General features: G+C 41.8%; 1 protein-coding gene across 1 annotated transcript; it reads right to left on the minus strand.

The window, feature by feature from the left end:
• Positions 1-5,775: 5,775 nt before the first annotated feature.
• Positions 5,776-11,364, minus strand: si:ch211-127m7.2. The gene is made up of 3 exons (XM_039002720.1): positions 11,014-11,364; positions 7,465-7,570; positions 5,776-7,146 (listed from the first exon to the last, which is right to left on the minus strand). The coding sequence occupies exons 1-3, from the start codon at positions 11,136-11,138 to the stop codon at positions 6,772-6,774; spliced, it is 606 nt and encodes a 201-aa protein (XP_038858648.1). The 5' UTR covers positions 11,139-11,364; the 3' UTR covers positions 5,776-6,771.

The raw sequence follows: 11,364 nt of genomic DNA on the forward strand, positions 1-11,364 counted from the left end.
AAACTCAATATTATATAAGAGCCTACCCCAAGAAGGATATATGTTCACTTTCAGCTTCCTATGTCGGAAGTACCTTAAAATGGTGCCATAGGGTCAGTTTCGAAGGGTTAAAAAGGTCAGATCTTTTCAAAACTTCACTTATGTGATTAGGCAACCCTCATGAACTGTAAATCAGTAATTTCTCTCAACAGATGTCAAAGAAAAGCTCTCACACACACACACACACACACACACACACACACACACACACACACACACACACACACACACACACACACACACACACACACACAGCAAGGATGGAGTGAAAAAGTACGGTGCTTAAAGACACACAAAGCCTGCAATGGCATTACCATTATCTCCAGGCCGTGCCGAGTTCAACGAGATGCCCCGCTTGACCGTAGCTCGCTCGGTCTGAGTGCAGCGACAGTGACAAGAAGAAGGACCCAAATGACCCTTTGACCTCAATTTCATATTTTTTTGCTTTTGGGAGACAGAGAGAGAACCGTTAAGGTTAGAATTACAATTTGACCTCAGTAACGTTCCTAAGGTCCTCCCGATCTGTGCAAGCCTAACATTGACCATGTGGCATTAACCCTTAACATTTAAAAGAAGGTGTTAACATCAAACAGTTTACAATGACTGTTTGAATACATTGCCTGCTCCCCTAAATTCAACCTGAAGCCTATGTGGGTTAATAATGCCTTATGAACCTGTCTTCGATGACAATCTATCAGGCCACTATCTGGTCTACCTGTGTCGATTCTAAGCTTCCTGGAGCAACCGGAAGTGGTTAAATCACCCTAAAAGTGTTTGCCATACCCAACCTGCAGTTTGAGAGAAATAGTGCATTCAACCCTATGTAAATCAGTTAGTTCTTATCGTATAGACTTAAAACTCAGGATTCTGTAAAAGCCCACTCCAATGAGGATATGTGTTTACTTTCAGCTTCCTGTGCCAACCGGAAGTGCCATAATTGGTGTCAAAAAGGCTGTTTCGAAGGGTTAAAAAAGTCAAATCTTTCCAAAACTTAATATATGTGAATAGGCAACCCTCATGAACTGTAAATCAGTCATTCATCCCATCAGATTTCAAGGAAAAATTTACACACCCACACAGAAAGGATGGAGTGACATACTGAGGGGCTTAGAGGCAGACAGTGCCTGCAATAGTTACTTTTGTTCGAACTTTTAAAGAACCGTCAGACCTAGAGTTCTGAAACTTTACAAACCTGTTCTAGAGCTCAGGTCGATTAAGCACGGTGAGTTATGTGGCTCTAGAAGGTTCTCGGACCGATTAAAAGCCTCGTGCATTTGCAATGACCACAATTCATTTTGAGCATTACAAAATGGCGACATTTAGAAAAGTCCCAGAGTTGCAAGACTAGGTGCATTGAAACCGGCTCGGCCCATAGAGACGGACCCCAACATTTCTGTCCGATAGCTCATTCAAGGACCCCGTAGCAAGGCATGGAAAAAAGTGGAATTTCAGCACCAATTAAGGTTTTGCTCGGGCACCGAATGACCTATAGAGCCGAAACTTGGGATTCGAGGTCGCCTCACGTAGGGCTAAACATAATGTGAGAACTGGACCCGCAGCTAGAACATAACTACGTATTATTTGTTTTATTATGGTTTAAATGGAAGGCGCTGTGAATTTCGGGCCTGCTCTGAAATATGTGATAGTTGGCTTCTAAACGAGTTGGAAAAAGTGAGTTTGGAGTCAGATGGTATCAGTTTGGTGTCTGAAAATATCTAATTGACTGATGGACACTGACTTGCTAGTTGACTTTTGTGCATTTGCAATATGTTTCAACAGTGAGGTACCATCACCAAAATCGACATGATGAAATTTAACACAACGAGCGATGGAGAGGAACCACTATCACTGCCCGGCCATCCCGAGCTCATCAGGCCAGTCATTTTTGCATTTCTGCAGTATTTAAGAGAATGCCAAATTCGTAATGGTACATGCCCATTGAATCCTATTGCAAATGTAACGTTACATTTGCAATATGATGTGATGTTTTTCACTGTTGAATCATATTGCAAATGTAACGTGCATTTGCAATATGTTTAAACAGTGAAAAACCACCAAAATAGCATTCTGAAATCACCACTAAAAATGACATCACCATAGTCTCCAGGCCGTGCCGAGTTCAACGAGATGCCCCGCTTGACCGTAGCTAGCTCGGTCTGAGCGCAGCGACAGTGACAAGAAGATGACCCTTGACCTACATTTCAAGTCTTTTGCTTTTGGGAGACAGAGGGAGAGCCGTTAAGGTTTAGAAGCACAATTTGACCTCAGGAACGTTCCTAAGGTCTCTGTGCAAGCCTAACCTTGACCGTGTGGCATTAACCCTTAACAGTTAAAAGAAGGTGTTTACATCAAACAGTTTACAATGACATCTCACCCCATAGGAGCTCATTGCCTGCACCCCTAAATTCAACCTGAAGCCTATGTGGGTTATGAATGTCTTATGAACCTGTCTTCAATGACAATCCACCAAGCCACTATGAGGTCTACCTGTGTTGATTCTAAGCTTCCTGGAGCAACCGGAAGTGATAAAATCACCCTAAAAGTGTTTTGCCATACCCAACCAGCAGTTTGTGATATATAGTGCATTCAACCCTGTGTAAATCAGTCAGTTCTTAACGTATAGACTTAAAACTCAGGATTCTGTAAAAGCATACCCCGATCAGGATATGTATTTACTTATTGCTTCCTGTGCCAGCCGGAAGTGCCTTAAAATGGGGTCATAGGTGCTGTTTCGAAGGTTTAAAAAAGTCAGATCTTTCCAAAACTTTAAATGTGTGAATCGGTCAACCCTCATGAACTGTAAATCAGTCATTTCTCTAAACAGATGTCAAAGAAAAGCTCTCTCTCTCACACACACACACACACACACACACACACACACACACACACACACACACACACACACACACACACACACACACACACACACACACACAGCAAGGATGGAGTGAAAAAGTATGGTGCTTAAAGACACACAGAGCCTTAAATGCTTTTAGGGGGGATCCAGACTTCCATACCCGCTCTGGGAGCACTATACTACCGCCCCAAATCAATGGGTGCTGGCCTGAGTGATTTATGGAGGTTTTCAAAAAATATTCTAAGTCCAAACTTTTCGTGCACCTGGTATTTTTTTGGGGTTACCAGGCACATTTTTCAAAACGGTTTAAATTGCTTTTAGGGGGCATCCAGAGTGTCACATGACCGGATGAGGTAACTATTCTTGTTCTTCTTGTAACTTTCCGGTAGGCTAGAAGCTTTCCGGTGTTTTGCTGCTCGACACAGGTCGACGCAGGTATTGCACTTGATTTATCGTTATCGTAACCGTAGGTGCAGCCAAGTGGAAATACGAAAGCTTTCTAACTATTTCGCACTGACGGTCATTTGAACACAAGAACGTTTCTAGTGAAAAGGTGCTTACACTCAGAGCCATGTATTTACACTCAGCCACCCTGCAAGGCTGCCATTGTATTTTCAGTTACATTCTGGTCAATAAAAATGGTTTACACGTTTGTTTTTTAAGAAATACATGGAACTACAACCGAATAAAACACCATTAGCCATCATGCATTGCTTACATTCATTCTATACTGAAAAGTCTGTTCAGAAAAATCAAAAACAGTACATATAGGCATAAAACCACAATGTTTTAATAGCGATTAAATAAAGACAATATATATATAACCTCTTATGGTTATATGGTTAAAAAAAGACAAAATATCTATATATTCATAACGTAAAATAAATAAATACAGGCGATCGCGTCTATGGTTGTTGCAACGGCTTGTGTGTCGCCTACTGGTTAAATTCGTGTATTTTCGCACGAATTAAGTAGCACAGAAATTCGTGTATTTTCAAACGAATTGAACCACCCCAAAAATGCACAAAAACGCACGAAATCTGCTGAAATACATTTTGTACATATATGCGCGAATTGAATGTGAGGCTGGGCTGCAACACAGTCTCACATGTTCGTTGCGCAGAACTGTCAATGTGATAATGGCCCTTTCATTGTCAGTTACAATCAGGGTAATTACCACACTTGAAGATGTTACGCAATTGTGTAGCTTTGACAATCAAATAGGTGGGTATAAAAAGGCATGAAATTACAATTGGTAATGACGCACAATGGCTGCTTTGGCACTGTTGGAAGAATTCCGAGAGCGAATTTTCAGAGACCAGCAATATTTACTGGCTAATGATGATGGGTGCCTTATGAGCCGGTTCTGATTACCAAGAGCTGTTCTCTTGGATCTCTGTGCTGTAGTGGGCCCAGGTTTACAGAGAAGCACCCACAGAAACCAAGCCGTGCCTGTCCCACTTCAACTCCTTGGAAACCTCGTTAATAGCGTCAATGGTGTCTCTTTGCATTTGCAGGACTGCATCTGTGAGGACACGGCCTCTGGAGGGTTGTGACGCACGAGGTGCAGTGGAGCCGTCGGGTCTAGGCGCACTCAGCTCCTGCTCAGCTGCAGCACCACCGACCCCGCTGGAACACGCAACGACTAAAAACAATAGAAAATGTCAATTGTTTGTATAAATAAATGTTTAAACACAACTTGAATGCATTTGGTTTACTATTTTCAAATGAGGGAATACTAATTACATACCTGGATCATGCATCTTGCATATCCGTGTCCCCCTCCACCTACGTCACTACTCCACACAGGAGCGATTCCCCTATATTACCGGCAAGTCGCTCATCTAGGGGGTTGAGCTTCGATGTCCCCTTTTCCCCGTCCGTGGCACAAACACTTTGTCTGTGTAAGGCTATGCGCCTTGTGGCCTCCACTTTTATGTCGGACCACTTTTTTATTTCTGAGAGGGTCCGACCTGAGCCAGCAGCATTCACAGCGTCCGCCACATGCTGCCACTCTAACGCCTTTTTGGCATTTGATTTGCCCACACTATGGCCACCAAATAATATATTTTTTCTTGCTTCAACTTCCCTTACAAAAAAAATGTTTTTTTAGCCTTTCTGTTGGGATTTACCGTCATTGTCGTCATGCGGTCAGTATGGATGAATATTAATTAGGGGCCTTTCACTGACTATTTACTGGCAACTATGTGCGTTAAAAGGGTGGGACAAGACGCTCGCTCACGTGCGCCAAATATCGAGTTGATTGTGATTTATAAAGGAGAATCCGCCGTCGGACGTACGTGAGCACTGTTATAAATCACAATATTTTTGTGCATAAGCACTTTGTTTCATCCATACGCATCCTTTTGACGTGAATCCTCTGCACAGTTTTATAAATGAGGCCCCTGGTCATTATGAGCCTGTATACTCCACTGGTGCTGGTGCCCTTTGCCCTCATGGCCTTTCTGTTTGCAGTCTGCTGTGATGACAGAGGGGTGTTGTGGTTCAGTGTCAGCTGTCAGGCTGCTTCCAGCCTACTGATGCTTGTGGGCCTCTGTGTGTTTGTGGGGCTCCACTTTAGCTATGTGTCATTGGCTGGTATGACAGCAGGGTACTATGTCTGTGTGTTTGTTAATGCTGAGCTGGTTGCAGCAGCTGTACTGACCTGGATGACAGGGAGGCGGCAGCTAAGAGATGAGACGACAGCCTATGATAACTAATAACACAGTGGAGAAGCTTGCTGGTAACCAACAAGGGATTGTCAAGTCCTCCCTAGTGTTCAAATAAGAGGAAATATTCAGCAACCCCTAACTGACCTCTCTGCAACAGTTTACTTTGGCAAACATTTGTTTGCTGGTCAGGAAAAACAAGTCGACTTTTGATTTGATTATTTAAAGTTTTTCAATGTGTTCAACATGATCAACCAAAAAGGTGTACATTTTAAATGACTATGTCTATATAATGTTTTTCAAAACATGCTATTCATAATTTTATTTAGTCTGTTTTCATGTTTGTGTTCTGTTCTGAACATAGATGTATATTTTAAAATCAAATTAAGTTTCCAATATGAACTCTGATACAGAAATACTTTGCTCTTTGACCACTACTACTATAGTCCTACTGTATTGTGGTCGGCAATGTTGACAACAAAAATGCTACAGTCATTTTAATAAATCAACCACTAGCCTAAGTAATTCAAAAAGATATTGCATACCTTTTGGCTAACTGTCATGTTCCAGTAAATTAGTGTGATAACAATGATTATTAGGTAAAGTAGGTTAAGTTAAAACCACCAATTTTGCTCACAAGTCTCAAATGTACATGATTTATTCATCAACAATGTTTTAAAATTGTGAAGTGCATGACATGCCTGTTGATCATAAGCCTACCATAAGAGTATGTTGATGGTCAAGATTTCTCTAATTTCTATGTGAATTTGGTCAAGTCGCCAAAAAAGTGACATATTGTAGCTTTTTTTTTTTTTTTAATGAAATCAATAAAAGTGCCTTTAGAATATCCCAGTCGTTCTTAAAAGGGGAAACCATCTTGCGCAGTTGCGCCTAATATTGTACACGTCATTAGTTGCACCTAGTGAGCCAGTTTTTAGGCCCAAGGCCTTTTCTAGGACATAGTGCCTAAACACTTCACAGATGAAACCTAATCCTGTATTAATAAATGCTTTCAATGGAGATGTATTTACTAACATATACCAAGAACCCACTATTAGCTGAGAAGGAAATCATTAATGTTATGGGTCCCATTTGCCCCCATTGACTATTTTTTAATATACTCTAGTCTACATGACCTCGCTGTGTAGCCCCCCATCTCAGTTTGTAAGGAAAGCATCTCAAAGTTCAGTGTTCTGTGGTTTATCATCAGGTGAAGAATATCTCCCTTACAAGCCTGAGGGCATCATCATCTGCTGTGGGAGACTGTGACCGGTCCTCTGCTCCTTCAACACCCTGAGCCAAATCCCCATGACCATCAGCATCGTCGTGACCGTGACCTGGTCCTGAACTCTGACCCTCAGGTCCCTGCTCTGTGTTGTTATTGTGAGTGTTGTTGTTTTGAGCGTACAGTAGAGTGTCCTCCTCGGCTATGTCGATGTCCGTTTCTGAGACATACGTCCTCTCCTGGGCATCAGAGTCTGAGGACTCCGCCACCACGTCCAACTCAGACAGCCTCCTCTTCTTCTCCCTGACACAGTTGTTTTTTGCATTCATAGAGCAGCCCACCACACTACTTTTCACCTGTAGCAATGAATACAATATACAGGGTGAATTGGATAAAGCAGACAGAAATAGCTCAGTTATATCCACTAGAAATTATTCTCAAACCTCCCCACCAGACATTTCACAATTTTGTTGTAGCCCTGAACTAGCTCACCTGAGTCACCTATTCAAAGGCATGATGATTACCTGATGAGTTGAATCAGGTGTGCTAGCTCTGGATTAGATCGAATAACAGCTGGGGGTCCCCACTAGAGGTCTTTCATACTGTGGTCTAAGCTAGTTAGCTGCACCCCCCATACCCCTCAGTGAATCATCACCCAGTCTATGGAACATCACCTGTTTGTCATCATGACTAGCTCCATCTTCTCCACCTCCAAAATCATTCAAATAACTGACAGCTGCCTCCACCAGCTCCTTTTCATTCATGCAGTAGAAAGCCACTCTGAACAGCAAGAGAGGGAAAATTCAGTCCTATGTGCAGAAAATGAATGTTTTTCATATAGCCATATAGCCAATAATAGGCAATCGGGTTACTTTTAGTTGAAAAATAGAAACGTTAGTGGTTGAAACCACACTCTACAGAAAACAATTGCCGTTTTGAAAATGCAGTAAAATTGCACTAACTGTACTTGACTGTGGTATTTTTTGGAACGTATTTTGGAAGCAATATATAACTGCAGTATAGTGTATTGCAGCTATACTGCATTCTGACCAGTGGATGCTCCTCAGAGGAGGAAAGGGAGGACCATTCTCCTCAGTGAATTTCATAAAAATTACATTTAAAAAAAAAAGTTATCCTTTTTAGATAAAACTATACTAAATATAATCACATCAAATAATTGATTAAAACACACTATTTTGCAAAAAGTCTACAGTAGCCTCAGCAGCACTCTGTAGAGTAGCACCATGGTGTAGCCGGAGGACAGCTAGCTTTCACCCTCCTCTGGGTACATTGACTTCAATACAAAACCTAGGAGGCTCATGGTTCTCACCCCCTTCCATAGACTTACACCAGGCTTTCTTAAAGTATGGGTCACGGACCTGTTAATGGTGGGTCGCGACGTGTCAGAGTAAATTTATAATTATTTAATTAATTACAGGAATTGATTTGGCCAAGTTCTGCTCAGCAGCGGTCTCTGCTCTGTTTGGCAGCTGCACGGGTTGTGAGAGGGAGATGCCCGTGTGCTTTGCGGTTTACCAGATCTTTTTTCTGTAGTTTTCTTGAAGATCACTCCGCGACACACACAATGCAGCGCTGTCGTTCAGCAGCAGATGATGCGCTGTCTGCCACTGATTTGTCATTCCCACTTGCCATCACTCAGTGCTGTCATCAAATGGACTCATGCTAGCCACAAGTTCTGACTGAGCTCAATTATCATGAAACGCATATACAGCGATGAGTTTCTCTCTCTTTCATACAAACTTATAACGAGGAGCGCCCACAATGTGTTTTGTGTGGGGAAGTGCTTAGTAATGAGTCTCTCAAAACGAACAAATTATAACGACACGTCCTGACCAAACATCCACAGCATAATGGCAAACCCAGGGAGTTCTTTGAGAACAGTGTAGAATGCTTCAGGAAACATTGCTTCGACAATGGAAAAGTAAGTCAGCTAGCAAGGCATTGTTGTCATTTTATAACAGGTGATTATAAGCAGAAAAAAGGGAGTACTAACTAGCTCTCATCGTAGTAGATGTGAGTTTCTCTTTCAAACAATCCCCTGGCCTTGTACACAGCTAATAGCTAACATTCGCCAAAGCAAGCTAGCTACTGTTAGTGCAACCCTAGTAACAGTACAGATGAAGATGAAAAATGATCAGGCCTACTGTACATCAAAACAGAGCCCAGAATATACATGCTTGTTGAAAACTTCAACCAGCCACACACCTCTAATTAGGACTGTGTGTGTGTGTTTTCTGGTCTACATCTGTGTGATGTGATCAATTAGTTTATTCCAGTTTAGAATAAAAAATACATATTGTATTTTAATAGCAACAGTTCCAACCTAGACTTTCTTTCAACAATAATTTATACAGTAAGATGTACAGTAGGCCTGATTATTTTTCATCTGTACTGTTACTTAGGGTTGTGTAACCGGTGTGAAATGACTAGCTAGTTAGCGGGGTGTGCGCTAATAGCTTTTCAATCGGTGACATCACTCGCTGAGACCTTGAAGTAGTTGTTCCCGTTGCTCTGCAAGGGCCGTGGCTTTTGTGGAGCGATAGGTAACGATGCTTCAAAGGTTACTGTTTTCGATGTGTGCAGAGGGTTCCTGGTTCGGGGCGAGGGACGGAAGCTATACTGTTACATTGGTGCCGTGACCAAGATCACTGGTTGCTGTAGAAAAGGAGGAGGTCAAAAAGGGGGGTGAGTGTAACCGGTGTGAAATGGCTAGCTAGTTAGCGGGGTGCGCGCTAATAGCGTTTCAATCGGGGACATCACTCGCTCTGAGACCTTGAAGTAGTTGTTCCCCTTGCTCTGCAAGGGCCGTGGCTTGTCGGTGTGTGCAGAGAGTTCCTGGTTCGAGCCCAGGTAGGGGCGAGGAGAGGGACGGAAGCTATACTGTTACAGTTGCACTATCAAAAACTGCCTGTGTGTGTGTGTTCTGTTGTACATCTGTGTGATGTGATCAATCAGTTTATTCCAGTTCAGAATGAAAATGATTTATTCTATTTTAACAGCAACAGCTCCAACCTAGACAGATATGTAAGAGTTTTTAATGCTGGAAAATAAACCTGAATAGATATTTATATGGATATTTAATTTCAATGTTATTTGTTTTTGTCTATATTGCATTTGTTTTAGGCATAAGGGCAATGAAATGTACCAATATTTATTTATAGTTGCATATTTTCCTAAGCTTGAATTTCTAATTTGGGTCCCAGGCTGAAAAAGTTTAAGAACCCCTGATTTACACAGTAATTATGACAATTTCCGGAGGACGTCCTCCAGCCTATCAGAGCTCTTGAAGCATGAACTGACATGTTGTCCACCCAATCAAAAAATCTAATATTTAATCTAGTACTGAAAGCATAAACTACAGCTAGCTAGCACTGCAGTGTATAAAATGTTGTGAGTAGTTGACTCAAAGAGAGAAAGACAACAGTTTTTAACAAATACATTTCTTCCAAAATGAAGGAGAAGCAAGAGAGAAATATATAGAGGGGGATTGTCATTTTTTCCACTTTCAGTTTCACTTACTTAGCTAGCAAATGCAGCAAGCTAGTTTAGCCTACTGAAACAACCTGCTTTTTGAACTCGTCCAAGTCAAGGTAACAGTTAAGCTTTTGGTATTATAAATTATTGCCACCAGGGCCCGCCGATGTAACTGCTTACTGACTGTACCATTACTGTATGATTGTAGCGGGTTTACTAACAAATGAGTTCCATTAGCTATGCTGACTATGACATTACTTTAGCTAATATACTCCAGCTAATATGGTGACAACGATGTAGGCTGTGTATAGGGGTTTGGCTTGGAAAGGTTTTTTCGCCTGGTCACATACAGCTGATGTGTTGTGCATTGAAGTCCACAAGCAAAGAGGTGACCTATGTTGTCAACTTTAATTCATAGGCTAGGTTGTAGCAGCCTCATGATGGGTATAGGGCAAATTCGAGTATCATGTAGTGGCTGAAACCTATCGCTGTAACATTGAACTGGGTGAATGGAATATGAATGAGTCGTCCAATATGCTGTAATAGAAATAAAGCCATGCTCATGAAAAAAACAAAAAACGTCCTCATCTTAAACAGCACTGTCTGACCGCCACTGATTCTGACTGCAATGTTTTTCGTAAGGGCACTGCCCTCCTATAGTATAGGTATTATTTCATATTTCAAGAATATCAGGTTACTTTGTCCTTTGATGAAACTACACTGCCCACCTTTCAACTCGTTTCCTCCTTGTTCTCTTGCCTGAAGTTATCCTCTTCAGTGTCTCATTATCTTTCACTCTGTCCTCATCCTTCCTCGCCATCCAAGACGGTAGTATCCGCCGCTTTCCTGCCATGTCAACGATGTACTGTATGCTCAGTTTAAAGTAGTACAGAAATACGACTAAAATACCGTGTTTAAATCATAACTCCGTGAATTTGATGTCATTTCACAACTTCTGTTTTTTTTTCCGGTTTGCTACGTCCGCAGCCATTGGGAAGATATACTTGTGAGGAGATGGTATAATACAATATTGGTATCGTATTAAGGCCCCTTATGTGCGTTGCCAACCCGTCGTCAAT

Source organism: Salvelinus namaycush, chromosome 1 (genome assembly GCF_016432855.1).
Source record: "Salvelinus namaycush isolate Seneca chromosome 1, SaNama_1.0, whole genome shotgun sequence".
NCBI lineage: Eukaryota > Metazoa > Chordata > Actinopteri > Salmoniformes > Salmonidae > Salvelinus > Salvelinus namaycush.